The sequence below is a fragment of the Thermobia domestica genome, chromosome 1 (assembly GCF_964235325.1).
Source record: "Thermobia domestica chromosome 1, izTheDome1.hap1.1, whole genome shotgun sequence".
NCBI lineage: Eukaryota > Metazoa > Arthropoda > Insecta > Zygentoma > Lepismatidae > Thermobia > Thermobia domestica.
Window position 1 is genome coordinate 67,225,333 of NC_137454.1, and position 19,678 is coordinate 67,245,010.

The 19,678-nt window shown below is 37.1% G+C and overlaps 1 protein-coding gene across 3 annotated transcripts in view; it reads left to right on the plus strand.

Annotated features, from left to right (window-relative positions):
• Nucleotides 1-303: 303 nt before the first annotated feature.
• The window catches only part of LOC145685693 (alpha-1,3-mannosyl-glycoprotein 4-beta-N-acetylglucosaminyltransferase C-like), a 36,527-nt gene continuing 17,152 nt past the window's right edge, over nt 304-19,678 (plus strand). The window contains exons 1-2 of one of the 3 annotated variants that reach the window (XM_081758138.1): nt 304-428; nt 13,761-13,969. In XM_081758138.1, the coding sequence (XP_081614264.1) occupies nt 13,828-13,969 (142 nt within the window). In that variant the 5' untranslated portion in view covers nt 304-428; nt 13,761-13,827. Of the gene's footprint in view, nt 433-6,764; nt 6,897-13,760; nt 13,970-19,678 lie in introns of those variants that run through there. The other 2 variants (XM_081758147.1, XM_081758128.1) reach the window with 2 other exon arrangements.

Sequence of the window (19,678 nt, forward strand, 5' to 3'; positions counted from 1 at the left end):
AATAAACTACGTTTTTTAAAAACAGCATGCATTTAAAATTATTGTTTGTCTGAAGATTTTCTTTATAGACCTACTTATATTTTCCTATTAAGGTGTACCCCCCTTACAGATTTTGGTGAGGGGGAAAAGCAAGTGTAAAATTTTTGGTGGGGGAAAATCCCTCCCGTCCCCCCCGGGATTTCGCACCCTGACTACCATCACCGCATCACTCATGCGCATTGATCAAGCTGGTGCTGCTTACGGCGGGGATACCTTTACGCATGTTAGAATTCCCCCTTCCAGACATGGACTCTTCTAAATATGCATTGATCTTCGTCGAACAGCAGCACATGGGGCGAGAGCGACAGAATGAACCACACATACAAACACATGGGGTGAAGAAGATTACTCGTGCCATGGATCACAGTAGCCAACAGAGAAAAAGCACAGTGAGTACGCACATGTTTCTTTCTTTCTTTATTTTTCTTTTTTTCTTTCTTTTCTTTTTTTTAAAGATAGTATTTTAAAATGTTACTCAGACCATACTCAAATGGATTAATAACCAAACGCTTAAGATTTTTCTAATTTTGTTTTGAGATTTGAAACTCATGTGTATACATAAATTAATCTTGATACCTTGGTCAAAATTGTAAACAAAAATATGTAAACTGTTTCGAATGTCGTAGAAATAAGGAAAGAAGTCTATAGTGGAAAGTATACTTACGCTAACAATAAGTTCGTTAGGATAACCTTTTCATCTTTTACAGCAATTTTAAACTGCATTTTAAATGACACGAAGGTGTACACAAAGTACAAAGTGCACAAAACGAGGATTTTTATGTACCATATGCGTCAATTGTATTTCTGTGTCCGTAAACTTAGTGAGCATGGTCCCGCATTCGATTCCCGGTGAGGTGCAGAGTTTTAAGGCGGTTAAACTCAAAAGTACCAGACTCCAGTTAATACAGGTAGTAAAAATGATGAGACTTGCTATATAATGATTGTATTGCTAAAAGATCACCTGAAGCCCTTCTGGGTGCTACATCATAGATTTTTCGTAGTTTGCATTTTGTGAATCCATTGATTTACCTTGCTGGGTAAAACAGATCTGATTTCAACCGCAGTAATGCGGTTCCTAAAGTGAATCACAGAGATTTCGGTCGGAAAGGTGTGTAATTGAAATGCATTCAATCAAGCAAATAAAACTTTTGTATCGCGTAAATTAATATACAGTTAAATACACCAAAGCTCATCTATTGATATATTTTCAATTGCCTCAAATAATTTATTACATTACCATGTGTCTTTATGAAACGTTTCCTATGTATAAATATTTTATTTAGCTAATGGTATCACTGAAAACTTTTTTTTTTTATTATTTTCTAATTCGGCAAATCATTAAATAAGCTTTATAAATCAAATTCTATAGTTTACACATTCATCACGGTGTTCGATTTTAATAATTACTATTATTATTATATACAGATTGTTATCAACTCATTCGCGCTGTTAGCGTACGCGCCTTTTGTGTGGGAGACAAGAGTTTGCTTCCCGGTAGGACCTCATGTGGTTCGGATTCTACGTTAATCAGTACGGCCACATCTCATATAGCCTCGCTGCTGAAAGGGACGCTAAACTCAAAAATCAATCAACTATAGCGTGTTATAGGCCTATATAGGGTGTCTCAAATTAATTCATCCATTATTTGGATGTAGAATATAAATTTGATAGCCTAATGCAAATACAATTTGTTTTTCTTTTGTGAATCTTAACGCACGTAAATATTCGAAACGATGGTCAGCCAACATCAAAGGATTCTGGACAACGAAGTGGTGCAGGAAAGAGATATATATGGCATACACACACCATATGTGGTAATGAAATAATAGCACAGACACTACTGGTGCCGATTCCGAAGGACCAAAGACCCCCCCCCCTTCCACCCCCACCCCACACACAAAGTTTGTTTTGACTTTTTAGAAACTAGATATTTTTGTTTCGATATCTGACAACGAAACTAATTAGGAATTAGGGATTTACATTTCTAGGCTGTTGGCATCTATGGCCATTTAGCCCGTCACATATATGAAGGATGACATCTCTCGGCAAGCACACCATCCGATGAAAGGAAAGGGAGAAAGAATTGGGGAAGGAAGGAAATGGCCTGGGACCATTGACTTAGGAACCATCTCGGCATTTGCCTGGTGTGATGAGTGAAACCGAGGAGAAACCTCACCCAAGATGGCTAGAAGGAAAAAATTGTTACACTTTTTCGACCGAGTGTCCCCACCGGGAATCGAACCCGGGACCGCTCGCGAGAGCGTTAGAGACTACGCCACGTGGGGCCACAACAAAACTTATATATCCAAACGGGTCACCTGCCCCCAAAAATTATTCAGAAATCGGCCTACGGACAAGCACATTCAATTTCTTCCGTCCCGTCTACCAGGTTTCGTGGTTTTTGGCAGTGGCGGATGTAGCCTGGGACTGGGGAGCCTAGCCCCGCAGTTTTTGAGCGACAGAAATAATTCAAGATATTATTTATATTTTTTGAAAGTTTAAAGTAAGCATTGCCTTTTATTCTTTATTGGATTTTCTTTAAGCATTGGATTTAGTTTCAGTTGCAGTTCTCCTGTTATGCAATGTGTAAAACAATACTTGAAGTCTACAATGTTAACGTCCAACCTTGCCATAATATCTATCGGGAGAGAGTTAAGTTCTCTCTGCAACTTCTGCAGGACCTATCAAAAATTGTAAACTCATGATAGCCTATGCTTATTATAGTTTGGGTTCTGGTTTCTTCCTCCTCAGTTTGTACCTTTTATATCCACCACTGGTTTTTGGCCGTATGCTGTATCTTTTACAGTTATAAAAAGTTTTGTGTGTAATACTTTCTGAAAAAAAAAAAAGATTCATGATCCAAAGGCAAACACGGAGGAACGGTGGCTCATAGGCAGAGCAGGGGCATCACTTGAGGAGGGGAAGGAGGGGTGGTTCCCCCCTTTGAGTTTGAGAAATGTACCTACGTATATGTTTTAACTAATTATACACCAATGCAAAACGTGAAAATATTATGTCGGTGGGGAATCGTGCCCCTTCCTCTCCAGAAAAAATCTGAAAGACGCTGTTGTGTCCGAGCACTTACCAAGCCCGTATTCACGGGGGGCAAGGGGTGCCGGGCCCCCCTAAACTTTGCCTGCCCCTTTAAAAGTTTCACGTAGGCTTGCAAGTGAACTATAATATGGTGATGAAGTATAATATGATTGGGTCGGGCCCCCGTAAATTCTACCGCCCCCCCCTAAATTTGAGCTGGCACTTACTTCTACGAAAGATCATTGGTTCAACCCCATGCTATATGAGTTTGTGGTAGACAGCTGCTTATCCCTGGGTTTTCTCATGGTTCTTTCGTTTCCTCTCGCATTCTCATTCCACGAATTATTCTCATAATGATTGCCTTTTGTTAACCGTTAGTATTGCCTACGAAACGAGACATTTTTCGTCTAATCCTAACTAGAAAAGAGACGAGAGGTGAGACGAGAAATACCTTTTTAAATTCTAGACAAGAAGATAAATTTCACGAATCTTGCGGGCAGAGTTGTGAAACAAAAAAAAAAAAAGGTTTTTGTAATAAAAATTTTAAAAATCGTGGTTTATTTGGTCCCAACCGGCTTGTTTGTTTTAAATCAGGTTTGTGAAATGAAATGAAATGAAATCTTTAAGTTTTACGTCCCACGATTATGCCGGTTAGGCTAAAGGAGACGGTGATGATGAGAGATGAGCGAAAATGGTGAAATGCAGAAAGGGGGAGGAAACGGGAAAACCCCGAGAAAACTCACGAGCACGGTGTTTGTTCACCACAAAGTCCACACGGCGCGAGCTGGGATCGAACCAGGGACCCCAAGCACCGGAGGTGAACGCTCTACCACTGAGCCACCGCGCCCCCTAATAAGGTTTACTTTTTATGTTAAAAACTTATTTTGAAGTATAGTATTTACGTTTGAATACTAAATACAATTCTTCCACATAACACAATAGTAGGCACAGACGTAGCATTGCAAGAGTACTTTTGTTCTCTTTATTATTACGAATCTTGTATTGTAAATTAAAAACTATACCAATCTGGAATTCGTAGGTTTTCCAGTACCTCATATGAACAGAATCATATAAATATGATCGTACAGTTTAACTTCCCATGATTATGTCCTTTAAGATAAGAGAGACGATGATTACAGCAAGTAAATGACGATGGAACAATTGATGGAATGATAAAGTGAGAGGAAGCAGGTGTACTCTGAGAAAACGTAAGAACACGATGTTGTCCACCACAAACTTACTTGACCGGGGATCGAATCAGGGTCCCACGCACCAGAGGTAAGCGCTCTATCGCTGAGCCACCAAGTCTCCCTCGGCAGAATCCAATACGAATAAATGGATTTTGTAAAAGAATAAAAACAATAGTTTCCATTTAAAATTTTCTCTACATGAATTCATAAATTTTATTTATTTATTTATTTTATTTTATTTTATTTTATTTTATTTTATTTTATTTTATTTATTTATTTATTTATTTATTTTATTCTTTAAACTCTTCTCAAATTGCGTTATGACTCTCAGCACTAAAAACATTTGCTATCATAGAAAACAACATGGTATTTCAAAAGAAATTATGTCTAATAATGATCATTTGTAACCATGTTACGAGTAATATACCAGATTTAACAAGATCCCCTGGTGTAAGTACATTTTCACATTTTCCAATATTATCCAATTGATTAAAATATATATAGGCCTATAAATGTCAAACGCAACGGGTAGCAATTCTCCCTTTATCATCAATCGTACGTATATGCAATGCATGGAATTAGCTGTTAACTTCATGCTTCCTAAATTGGCAAAGCAGGTACGGAGGAATACAATCCAACCAACAAGGAATAAACCATAGTGTACTCGTATATATAAGCAATAACAATAGATCTCTCATCTCGAATATAATATAGCTCTTTATCTGACATATATAGTTCTTTATCTGAAATATATACGTATATATTGCAATGAAGGTATACGGACACAGAGAAATAAATCATATTTTATACCGGGTGGCGCACGAAAAATCAGCCAAAGACAGGCACAGACTACGCATTATCATCCATTGTTGCGACTTTTTTTTAACGTTTATTGTTGCGACAACGTTTGTGTAGTGTTTCACTTTTCAGTACGAAAGCCGTGAAGATTTTGTTAAGATGTATGAAGTAAATCTCAGCGAGATGTATTCTCTACAAGAAAGAATCACAATAGTGGAGGCGTACGTGTCTACCGGTTCATTCAAGGAAACGAAGAACAATTTCGGAAAGAAATTCCTGACGTTTCCGTACCGGCAAAGACCAGTTTACAGGATTTTGTGAAGAAGTGGCGTACTACAGATGCAGTGTGGAACCCAAAAGAGAATCGAGCTCCGTCTGTTCGTACACCTGCTGTGATCGTGGATATTCAAACACGAATGATCCAGAGTCCAAAGAAATCGACACGGAAAGTATCGCAAAAAGTGAACATTTCGCGTAGGTCTTGTCAACATGTCTTAAAAGATCTACGGATGAAACCGTACAAAGTGACATGTACGATCCAAGAACTGAAGAAGGGAGATAAGCAAAAACGTGTGAATTACTGCACATGGTTACTTGAAATGCTTTACAGTATAATGAAATGTTGAACTCAATGCTACATTTTATGAGTGATGAAGCTGGTTCCACCTGACAGGACATGTAAACATCCAAAACAGCAGATACTGGTCAACAACCAATCCCCATAAGATTCATGAAGAACCTCTTAACAATCAGAAAATAGGAGTCTGGTGTACTGTCAGCAAGTCGGATTGTGGATCCCTTTTTTTTTTTTTGAAACAAAAATAAACAGTGATGTGTATATGCGAATATTTGAGGAATTTTACGTGAAGTTGACGCCCCATGAACGTTCTTATGCCTTCTTTCAACAAGATGGGGCGACCTGTCACACTTCACGCGAGTCACTACCACGAATTCATGAAATATTCACACAAGAAAGGACTGTCAGCAAAGGATTGTGGCCGCCGCGTTCGCCGGACCTGACCACTTCTGACTTTTATCTGTGGGGTAATCTAAAGGGAAAAGTGTACGCAAATAATCTAAAAAGACTTGAAGGACAATATTCGTAATGAGATTTTGACAATTGATGCGGCAGAGTTCGCAAAGTGCATAATAACATGTTAGTGCCCGCACAAAAATGCATTGAAACACAAGGTGGTCATTTTCAGCATCTACTGTAAAAGACAAGATCACAAGATCAGAAGATCACTTCAGTAAATAAAATAAGTAAGTAACTAAGTAAAGTAAGTGCATTTCACTAACCAAAGCTTTGTTCTTTGTAGTATTTTTGTATATGCTCGTGGCGTGCCGGACCGGTTTTTCGTGCGCCACCCCGTATAAAACATTAATAAATTTTATTCCAATGTGAAAGCGACATTCAAGTACACAACATTATTTTGTATTGTCTAGAACATGGGAATTGTTCTTTAAAAAAAAAAAGTGTATTTCGTAGGTTTCGTGATGGATATCTAACTGACAAAAAATGAATTTTAGGTAAACAGTTTAAGTATATTAATAGTTAATTAGTTTTCAGGCAAAGACCTGAATGTAATCACGTACTCGCTTGAGTCATTAGGAAAGAAAAAAAAAACAAGGTAATTCTAGAGAACCTCAGGGCTCAAATTAGTGTAAATTGTTCAATATAGAAAGGTGCGCAAGAGACTAAAACACATTCGGATCCTATCTCTGGCTCGAACAGTGAACAACCATCAATCCAGAGGAAAGCATTTCGCAACATCCGACAAAAGCAATGGGAAGAAACGACATTACTGGTACTGAGAGAGAACCTTATTCCTGAATGTAAGTTGTATTTTTTTTTCTTATGTATACAAAAGATTGTCACTTCTGAGTCCAAAGCTTAACGTATAGTCTCCCACATAATTGCAGAAAGCTGACATTCATGTTAACTAGTTCTTTCTATCTGCAACATCATTCGTCTTACAAACTGAATCCTATAATTATACGTAAATAAAGCTCTGTATTTTATGGAAAAGAAAAACAACATATAGAAACACTTGTTTTTACTTTAAATTTTCTTGAACATTCTCGTGAATTAAGAACAGGCGGAAATACTTGTCTTCTCTATATTTTTTGGCTCCCTCAATTATCAAAGCTAACCTATTATTATCCCTATTATTATTTAAACATAACTAACACATTATTTAAACAATATATACCATTTTTATTCGATTATGGTGTGTCGTTTTGATTCAGTTGAAGATGATGGGAAAGCAATTTCAAAACTAACTTTTTCATATTTTTGCCATGTTTTCTTATTTTTGTTTTTGATTTAGAGCCAACGAGTTTCTTCAACCTTAGACTTAGACCCATAGATTTCGGGGAATAACGACGAATAGAAAATCATTATGGACAAAAGCCACAACGAGCAAAACCCACACAACATATTTTTTTCTATAAAAGCCATTATCAATTGTGCCAGGGTCGAATATCTGTAAAAATCCAACTTTATATTATTGTGTATCGTCGGATTCGACAACATTGATTTTCTTTCTACTTAGTACATGCTCACTTACGAAAATAAAATTTTCTTCTATATAATAATGGTAAGCGTGACTTTTTGACACTTTGCCGCCGACAGAATTGCAGGCGATTATGTATACGTGTACGTTGTACTTATTCAAAATACGTACAATGAAGCGTATTTTGCTGGAGTTAAAATGTTGATGCTTGATGGTTTATGCGAATAGTCCCTAACGTACTTGCTATGTGGTGAGCACATCGGTATCTACTGCTGTTATTAGTGGCTTTTTAGATCAGACGTTAGCATTTATTAATTAAAATAGGTTTTGAATTGACTCACAAACAGTCACACTCGATAGCTCTTTCAGAGATCTTTTTCGACACAAAGTGTATCCGACACAGTGTTGCCAACAACCTCTGAAGAAAATAGGCTAGATGACCTTCAGAAATAAGCTTTTTAACGCAAAAAATGGCTAGATTTTGAACTGCTTACCTATAAACCGCATTGTAGATTTTAAAACCTTTTTTCGTGTGTAGAATCATAAGTGAGTTATAACTTACAAGGGACATGTTTCGGTTCGAACGCGAGGATCGACATAAAAGTTGGTAGACATGTACAGGATTAAGTACTGAACACTGTATGATAAGTCGTTCCCGTGTAAAACTCGTTTTCCGCCGACAGCGCCACCTATCCTTCGAAACACTAGCAGTTAAATTCCTCGTTATAGGTGCTGAGTGAAGATCAGTCAGGTGGTCAGTATGTGGTAGTAACCTCGAATTAGTGTTAGGTGTGTAGTCAGTGTAGGAAAAATGGGGCGGGCTGCTGGCACTAACCCCCTTTATGTAGTTGAACTGTTAAAAGACAAACTGAGGCGCAGATTTAAGAATCAAACATCAATTGGAGCAGAAGATGAGTCATTTGCGACATTTTGATGCAATTTAATTATCAATGAGTGCGAAAATGAATTAGAAATGATACACATATCGACACTCGTCAGAGATGATAAAGAAAATAGCACGGCACAGCAAGATATCTATGATAGCAGTCTAGAGCGGGAACAAGACAGCAGTCTAGAGCGGGAACAAGACAGCAGTCCAGAGCGGGAACAAGGCATTAGTCAAAACGAATACGACGTATCTTCAGCATGAAAACTGAAAAAAAAATTAAAAAATAGACATTTTATCACAGTTTACGCACAAGGAAGTCCAGAGTATATACAAAGATTATCATAAGGAGAATACAACTCGTACAGGAAGCTTCTGGCACGACACAAGAAAATTATTTCTTTAAATAACTGCAAACCTATTTTGGATTATGGGCACGCGCTGTCTACGAACTCCGCTTCATTTAAAGAGAAAGGGGAAATGAAACTCCAAACAATGAAGTGTGAAGTCATCAGATTATTTGACGAGGCACGAGAGCATGGAACATCAGTGCATTACTGGTATTTGCAGTGTTGGGCTTTCGAAAGGGCAAAAGAAGTTGGCTTATCGGACTTCAAAACGTAGCTGACTTTCATTGAAAATCTTTAGAAACAAGCAGATATTATTTCACGAACGAGTACGACCTTCATCAAATAATCTGATGATTTCACATTTCAATGTTTGAAGTTTCATTTCCCGATTCCCGGTTCCCGCTTTGGACTGCTATCTTCTTCGCGCTCTGAGCTGCTATCATAGATATCTTGCTGTGCCGTGCTATTTTCTTTATCATCTCTGACGAGTGTCGATATGTGTATCATTTCTAATTCATTTTCGTACTCATTGATAATTAAGTTGCATCAAAATGTCGCAAATGACTCATCTTCTGCTCCAACTGATGTTTGATTCTTAAATCTGCGCCTTAGTTTGTCTTTTAACAGTTCAACTACATGAAGGGGTTAATGCCAGCAGCCCGCCCCATTTTTTCCACACTGACTACACACCTAATACTAATTCGAGCTTACTACCACACACTGACCCACCTGACTGATCTTCACTCAGCATCTATAACGAGGAATTTAACTGCTAGTGTTTCGAAGGATAGGTGGCGCTGTCGGCGGAAAACGAGTTTTACACGGGAACGACTTACCATACAGTGTTCAGTACTTAATCCTGTACATGTCTACCAACTTTTATGTCGATCCTCGCGTTCGAACCGAAACATGTCGCTTGTTAGTAAAATTTGAAATGTTGAATTTTATTCGCTGAAGACTAACAAGCACCATTCACGACTTTAAATTACAATAAAGTCCATCAACAACTCATCTGATTTGTGAAAGTCAACAGCCATATTCTCTCTTTAAAACTAAAATATAGCAATCAACTTATTATATTATTGGCTTCAGACGCATAATATTTTTTTCCCGCTAGCTACGCTCGCGGTGTCGCTAGAGTTAAAGTCTTTTTCCACCAGCGTCTTCACGATATTTACCTTGGTATTTTGTGATGGAGTGAGCTACTTTGGGCCTCTATTACAAACTAAATTATCAGCTTGTGGTGACGATTCCTTTCAAATATCTCTGTCATTACTTAGAGCAAATCTAGGAGATTTTCCAAATCTCCTTTACGCTATTAGTAATTTTACAGGGACTGATGACCATTTGGCTACTATTTGTGTGTTACACTGCAGTATATGAGCATTTAACTGTTAATAATGAATGTAATTAAACTAATTATTGTAAACTTGGAGCACATTAAAATATTACAGCAGTTCTCGATAAGCCTATGAAGCTGTGGAAGACAGCAAAGAAAATTTATGAGCTGGAATTATAAGTAACATAGGGCCCCCTTGAAATAGTCGGCTTCAGGACCCCAAAAGCCTTAATCCGCTCCTGGCCATATTAGCAATTTAATTGAAATAAGTCATTGGTGACGTAGCAGCTAGCCGAACGGGATGCACCATCCTTGGATTGTGGATTGGTTGTGTTTGTGTCGACTGCCATTGTCCCAGTTTTCAGTAATACTTCTTTCGGCAGGCCATAGTCCTTACAGACACTTCTTATTTCTAAGTATACTCACATGGATCATCCTGATTGCATTGAGACTGAGAATTTTCAAGTTAATTATATATCATATATGTTTCATTTAATAAACGAACACAATCTCTATGGCTTGAAGAACCGAACAGTTTACTAAATTTGTATTAGAAAACTTTTATTTTTTGCAATGGAATGCTAAAATTAATAATAAAAAGTATAATAAAAAGTAATAAAAATAGCAAACGGGGCCGTTACGGGAGCGACATTAAAATTCTTTCTGAGTCGATAAGTATTGTTAAGTAGTTGTAAATCTGTGGATGGGGAGAGAGAAGAAGAAGAATGAAAGACAAGTGTTTGTTGCGTAATAAAACACACCCTCTATCTAGAGAAATCAATTAATAAATAATGACAAATAGGCTAATTTTTTAAAAAAATTACACTTTGTTTTCAAAGTAAAAGTATCTTTAGAATTAATTTAACGGCTAATGAAAAAGCGAAAAATGGCAAAAGAGTTTCATAAAATAAGCTATATTTAAGGCTATAACCATTTCGTAGATTTGTATGGGTAAATGCCCCTCCAAATAGGCTAGATTTACCCCCCCCCCCAAAAAAAGGAACTAAATTGGCATCACTGATCCGACAGGCTACGATTTTTACCGGTAGGTGGCGTATAATTTGGAAGGGTGTTGTTTGTCACTTTATTTTTATTGGGGGTTTATCAGATGTCATTATCGTGACGATTGACATGTAACACCTCACGTAACACCTTAGGATTGCCAAGCACTTCTATTTTTGATTCCTTTTAAATAAGTGGTAAGTGTTCTTGCCTTTTGGAAGAGAGAGGTCTCATATGATCTCGCTGCTGAAAAAGCACATTAAGTATACAAAACACGTGTACACTTAAGTATACATTAAGTATACCAACTTGACGACATTGGATCTGATGAAACTATTTTAAAACATACTTGTGTCGTGAAAAAAAAAAAGAAAAAGAAAAAACGAGTTTAAAGTTCAGCTCTTTGATCTCAGTCACTACTAAATCCACTCGCACCTGAAACAAAGTCACTAGCAGGGTAATGAAAATTCTGAGAGCAATGCAAAGTTCAGGAAACATAGATTGCAACTCTAATTTATGAGTTTCCAGTGGTGAATCTGGAAAAGTAAAAACTGGGGGAGGTAGCCATAACCCAGATTATGATAGATATATCCAAGGGCGCCCATTAGGGAGGGCAATGTGAGGCGCTCACCTCCCCCTTGAAGAAATTGTACTTCGGAATATCGAAAACTTAATTGAATTTTTAGAATAGTTACAGCAAAACTTGAAACTACATTTGAAATGTCGCTTATACTCCCCCCTTTGGAAACCACAACATGGGTGCCCTTGCCAACAACGTTGCCAAATTTAGAGGATATGATAAACGAGCGAAAGAAAACATCACTTAAAGAGCTTATAACATGAACACTAACAATTGTTCTAATTAAACGTTAACAATAATAATATTAAAAGTGTAAAATAACGACAGCGACAATAACAAAACGAAACTAAGCAGCAATTCGACAACACTGGATCCTCAGGAGATGTCCTCAGAATAGCACGTGACACGACATGGGCAAAATATTGTGAGTGGGGATTCACGACCGGGGCACACCCTCGCGTTCCATTGAGTGGTGAAATTGGTAAATCTAAGTCAAACTTCACGACTCCTCGCAATTATTATAATACATTTACCTTCTGAAAATTTTCCTATCGCAGCGCCTCTTAATGGACAATCTTCTGTAACAACAACTTGAACGCCTACGTAAATAAGTATTAATTAGCGAAAGTCTTTCACCAATCAGTTCTAAAATTATTTATACATAGAGTGAAAGAGTAAACTTCTAATCTTTTGGTCTTGCCTATCTCCCTAATAGCAAATAAATGTTCTTCATCCGTTGGCACTGGTATACGGAGCTACCGAAATTCCACATACGTAAATTCATACTTAACGTTAAAAAAAATCGATAGAATATAAACAAAATTAACAACGGAATTTCCATCTGAAATATGATACGTAAGAAGTAGCATTAAGTTTCTAAATTCTATTTTGAGATCGATCTGTTGAGTTACGCAATAACTAATTAGGTCATGAATTATTGTTGAACTATTATTATTATTATTATTATTATTATTATTATTATTATTATTATTATTATTATTATTATTATTATTATTATTTTACCATCGGTGTTGTAAAAATATAAGATAAAATTAACTTTCTGCATTAAACAGTAACTCTTTTCTACCTATTTTCGTATTTTTTCATGTGCTTGATACAAACCTTAAGGTTATGGTTTAAAAAATCGACTTACCCGAAGAGCCCTGAAACGATCTATTTTCTGGGAGACCCGGGTTCGATTCCTAGTGGAATCTCATGTGGTTCGGATTCCACGTTAATCAGTAGGTCCACGTCTCATATAGCCTTGCTGCTGAACGGGACGTTAAACTCAAAATCAATTCAACTCAACGATCTATTTACGTAAGTCGCAGACTGTCTGTATTGTAAATCTAGTCATTTATATATATACAGAGTGTTTCAGATAAAACGTCCAGTGTTTATAAATCAAAAACAGCTGAGAATAAAAAGATGAAACAAAAACTGAGATAGCAAAATGTCGTAGGGCACATTACATGGAGTTGTGGTGACCCCCAGGGCCCTCCGTTAAAGGGGACCAGGGGCCAACTCCAAATTTTTAAATGGGAACATGTATTGAATCATACCTCATTCGGTAGTCCTTGAATAGCGAAACAACTTTTGTAGGAAACAACGGTGACCCAAATCGAAAATTGTTTCCTATAAAAGTGTTTCGTTTTTCAAGGACTACCGAATGAGGTATGATTCAATACATGTTCCTATATGAAAATTTAAAGTTAGCCCCTGGACCCCCTTCAAGGACGGCCCTGGGGGTCAGCACAACAACACCATGTGATGTGCCCTATGACATTATATATACCAATAAATTTCCTCTTTATTAGGAGAAAATAAAATGCTTTGGAAGAAAATATAATTAAAAATAAGGCATAGCCCTATATTAGACAAAAGTTAACCAATGCCAAATCATGTGACCTTTTAAAAACAAATCTAAAATAGAACATTCTATATTATGTTGTAGTTAAATAGTTCAAACACTGAATATAACTCTATCATAACTCATTATATATTCCTTTTTCTCTTTGTTTACTTAGGATAATGGAAATACGATAAAATGAAATGAATCGAAACCTATATGACGATCTATGACATCACGGAGGAATGAAGCGCGCTCATAATGGCTCCTTCTTCGTTGTGGCCACTGTGGCGCTAGCTGTTCTAGGACTTAATTTCTATTGGCTCTACTCCACTCGAAGCGGTTACGTCAAAATTGTAACACACAATGAAGAAATTCTTCAAGCCGGTAAGCATTTATAATATATTCTTTCAGTACATTACTCCAAACCATGATTGTTATCGAGGCAGATAAGGTACGGTTGTTGTCATTCCCTGAAATTCAAGTAAACTAATAATTTGAGTTAAATTCCCGGTCAAGAAAAACATTTTCTAGATTTAATTGTCCAATATTTTCTTTATTTTTTTTACGTTTCCCAATTCTGTTCTAAAACTATTTATTTCGTGATAATGTGTGGTCAGTGAAATACACAAGTATTGTATTTTTCCTTCAACTATGCTTTGGATACCGGCTAGTACTATGCAAACCTGGGCGAACTTCAGACCCTGGGCGAACCTTTTCCATGTTTTTACCTTTCCTCTGTCTCGAACTTTATTTGTCAAAATAACGTATTTTGTTTTTAAAAAATGAGAACTTCGCCCCATCCTGCGAAAAATTCTGCAAACGCCCATGCTCCAAAATGTATTAAATAATGCGCCCGATTATACTTAGTGCATTAAAATAGCATCGTTTAACATCATTTTGATGTATATAATTCTTTGATTTTGTTCAGAGTAATTACGTCACATAAAAAATTATAATTACTCTTATTTTTACAGAAGAGTTTGCTTTAAGAAACGGATATTTGCGTCTAATTTCTATGTATGAGGGTAGTTTGTCAGTTAAACATGTGCACTCCATACTTTGTCCTAAAGACCATAGTTTTGATTTAGGCACTCCTTAATGTTGCCTAAATTCAGAAAAGTATACTGAAATTACATCAATTTAAACTGATCGGGACTAGTACCTGTTCAATTTAATAAATATTTAGAGTATTCAAAATTACTGTTCTTATTAAAAAGACGTGTTATTTTTCGGACACACTGTATACTATCTATTATCGCAAATTATTTCATTAGTCCTTTTAAAAATTAAAGACATCCTCACAAAGCCTTTGCTTAAATACGTTAACGAGGGGAAGAGGTGATAAAGTAATTAAGGAGAGGAAGATTATTTTTAAAAAGTTACGGTCACGATTTTTCTAAAGTTAGCTATGTAAGCTGTAATGTTAAAAGATATAGGAAACTTTTCACTTCTTTGAATTTCTTGAAGTACCAGTGGGTCAGTGGTAGGGTGCTTACCTCTGTTACATGGGATCCCTGGTTCCATCCCCGGCCAAGTAGGTTTGTGGTGCACAACATCGTGTCCATGGGTTTTCTCGGGGTATTTCTTGTTGAGTTGAGTTGATTTGAGTTTAACGTTCCGTTCAACAGCGAGGCTATATGAGACGTGGACCTGGTGAGAAACGTGGAACCGGAACCACATGAGCTCCTGCCGGGAATCGAACCCGGGTCTCCCATGCCAAAGGCGCGTACGCTAACCGCTTAGCCGCAAAGGAGCTCTCGGGCTATTTCCGTTTCCTCCCACTTTCTCATTCCACCAATTCTTCCATCACCATTCACTTCCCTTAATCATCGTCTCCCTTAGTCTAAAGGGTATAATCGTAAGGCGTTAAACTGAAAGACTTCTTTGAATTTCTTGAATGTATTTTGAGTATTCTATTCTTGTATTATACAATAATGTTATTGATACAGGGAGCTACTGTGCTGTACATGTACCGTACTTTATTTAATGTTTTTTTTTTTTAATAAGCGCGGATATGTGCAATACATATTGAATTTAATTTTTTCCATTCGAATAGAACTCAATAATTAGCATGATAATAATTATATGAACTCTCTTTTTCAAATATTAACAGACTTTACACCACCCGTTGAGATGATTCCTATCTAGCTTCGAAGATTACAATCATATCCTGATGAGATTTATATGGGAGCTCATTCGTGGCTAAGCGGTTAGCGAACGTGCCCTTTTGCGTGGAAGGCCTGGGTTCGATTCCCGGCGGGACCTCATGTGGTTCAGATTCCACGTTAATCAGTGGGCCCACGTATCAACTCAAATTTGTATGGAACCAGCGGGCGCGGTGGCTCAGTGGTAGAGCGTTCACTTCTGGTGCGTGGGGTCCCTGATTCGAATCCCGCTCACGCCAAGTGAACTTTATGGTGCACAAATACCGTGTGCGTGGGTTTTCTCTGGGATCTCCCGTTTCCTTCCACTTTCTTCATTCCACCATTTCATCCATATTTCATCATAACCGTCTCCTTTAGCCTAACCGGCATAATTGTGGGTAGTAAAACTGAAGGATTTCATCTTTTTATATGGAACCACCGGCGTAGTACACTGTTTCAAGCAAAACAGAAATTGGTCAAATTTTCTGGACTTATGTCGAAGTTATACGTGAACATAGTCAAAACGGGTCGAGTTGCTAGTCTCCTTTCCTTTTTTTAATGGCCCGTTGATTGTACAAGAAAATCAAGTCCATTTTTGGTCATTTGGACTTATTTCATCTTTAAGAACTCTATCTGAAGCTATTATACTTTCAGAGCTTAAAATATTCATTAGTATTAGGAATTAGATTTCGGGCTTTCGATTTCTATGGCAATGTTAGCCTATCATGTATGAGAGATGGCATCCCTCGGTGATTACACTATATCCGGGGTAAGAGAAGGAAGGAAGCAGCCTGGGACCTATATGTTAGGTACCACCTCGGCATTTGCCTAGTTTGAATGATGAAAACCTCACGAAGGATATGTGACCTGAAAAAGCTTTGACACTGTTTCGACGTAGTGCTTCCACCGCGAAGCGCAAGGATGTTATAAAATAGAGGATTTGCCCATGTGTATCGTCATCCTATTAACTCAATGAAGCAACAAAAAAAAAAAAAAAAAAGCATCGGCACGTCTGATTAGCTACTCTCGTTTCTGCTGTGAATGTTGGTTCAAAACATTGTGATGCAGCGGCGCAAATCTGTCTCCAACTTTAGGGGGGGGGCGGGTAAGACCGTTCCCATACATATATATATATATATGCGATGTTCAAAATATTTATAAAGTTGAAAAAGAATACTGTGGAGGATAAGGGGACCAGAGTTGTCTTCAACAGCGGGAGGCGGGGGGCAGATTTGAGGCTTGTTCTGGGGAGGACATCAATTTAATCTCACTTTCCTTTGTGGCAATCGGACACAAATCATCACATTTCTACCAAAAAAAAAAAAAATTCAAAACGGATTTTGGGGGGACAGTCCCCCCCAGTTCCACGAAGGAAGGGACATGCCCCCCTCATCCTCCCCGGGATTTGCGCCAGTGTTGCGATCTTATTGGGCGGAGTGGTCAGAGACGGTTGGTGAAACTGTGACGCATGGCTTCAAGATTTTGTTATATAAGAAGATCCTCTTTTTATTATATCCTTGGCGAAGCGAGTCCGCGACTATAAACGAGAGCGTTAAAAGATTAATGTTCAGATACTGTAAATAGTTCTAATAATGTTTTAAAAATGTTTAATTTCCCATGTATTTTAGCCTATCGTACAAACTTTCTTTTTCTCCCAGCTTTGGTAATTGGACTAATCTCTTGTGCTCTGAACACCCCAAATGATCTTATTGGCTGATTTGCACGTATAGGCCTACACTAAACTCAAAAAAGAAACGAATTCTATGATCTTCATCCACTGAGATTTAGTTCGTGTTATCCAAAAATTCTGATTAATATGGTTCACATTAGTATAGTTCTAAGTATAATATACAGGGAGGGTAAGTCGAAATCAGGGACCAATTTCAGAAATTTATTCTAAGTTTAGTTTCCACGCATTGTTCCTACTTTCTAAGAGTAAGCAGCGAGCATGAAATGATTTGCTGATATTGACCGTAAGACCCTACAAAAGATTTGATAGGAGATAGACTATCGGTGTGATGTGTGCCGCGTTACGTGAAGTGCTCACATAGAACACGTGCAATATGTTTGAAGAAAACTTCGACAGTTTACCTTTCTTAGTATATGTCTCACAATAACATTTGTATATTAGATTTCACACAATAAATTTCTGAAATCGGGTCCATCATTTTGACTTGCTCTGTATGTCAAGATAGGAGAAATGCCACATTTGTAGTAAATAAGAGTTTATTATATTAAAATAATAAATTAAATGTGCTTGTTTTATAGTTTCCTGTATCAAAGTGTATTCATATACTATAGAGTTGTCTGTATATGATATATATTTGTATTTCAGTGTCCATTTTAGTATCCTTTAGTGTATGTTTAAGTCTACAACTTCGTACCATATTGTGTTCCGTTTTCCTTTTGGTTTTCTCAGTAGAGGAAGTTCGGGTATTATGGAATACAATTTTTGTTTCGCTTGTAACTCAGTTAATAATTGCACATTGAAACGAAAAGGAAAACAAGTATACGCCTTACATATTTGGCTTTATTTATGCGTGTCTTAATAAAAAAGTTTCGTTACAGGGGTGGGCAAAGTTTGTAATTTGTAAAGAAACTACTTTGGAGGGTAATATGAAATAGTCGGGTAAGATGGAATACAAATGCTATATAGAAAAGAACTGAGTTTTCTGTTGAACATACAATGAATACAGTGACAATATATGAAAATTCTGAATGACAAGCCATAACTGAATGTGATTACTTGCAAAAGTCACAAATATAATAGTCTGCTTCAGGACGTCACAGACATTGTGAGCTCACATTAAACATGATGAACGCTGGCCCCAAGCTCACCCCTTGTACCATCAGAAAATTTGCTGTAACAAAAAATACACTTAGCATTGTTATCATCGTAAATGTATTTTCATCGCCCAATACCGATAGATATTTTTGTAATCGGAATACCATACGGAATACGGAATACCATGCTTTTCTTGCGGGTATTCCATATTGCCTTCCAAGCCACCTTGGAAACGAAAGAGCTCTTAAACACATTCGAAGGCGTATAGGATAATGGCGCTTATCAAAATACCACTCTGTATATCCAATGTCATAATTGACAAAGAATTGTTGTTCTATTACATTTCAATAGGAAAATACAGGTTGTAAAACACTTACCTGTAAAAGTTTTCACGAATAAGAAATCAGATTTTCACGTCTACCAACACAACGAATGTCACAGTCACAAGGAGACTGACTGTAGAGCATCATGGGGACGTGAGGTAGTAGTTCCTTTCCTCTCCGCTTGGAAGCAACACATCACAGGCGAGATAATGAGGTATTCCATATTATCCGACTATTCCATAATACCCGAACTTCCTCTATAGTTTATCATCAGGGTTTTTTTTTTTTTTTTTTTTTTTTTTTTTTTAGGCATTAAGTCACGATCTACAGTTTACATATTCATGGTTAATATATTTTATATAGCCCAGAAATCATGGAAGGAGTAATCCATAGTGAACTCCTATAGAATCTCAACCTCAGGGAAAAAAGAGTTACATTTAAGTAATATTCAACAATACGTCAATATTCATCTATATATTGGTATATTCTTTAATATTCCTAATATTCTCTGGCATACTTTACATTTTTTGTTCACATTACTAATTTATACGTACAGAGCCTAAGTAAGGTGTTGCTAATTGGTATTTTACGTATATTAGCATTGTCTTAGTAACAAAATCCTTTGCTTTTAGTATGTATTTATTATAATTAACTGAAAGTTTCCTATATTACGAGGACGACACAGTGACCTTGAAACATTTATTGTCATATATGCAGCAGGGTTACCAACTGGCCGGTTGAGTTGAGTTGAGTTGATTTTAGTTTAGCGTCCCGTTCAGCAGCGAGGCTATATGAGACGTGGACCTACTGATTAACGTGGAATCCGAACCACATGAGCTCC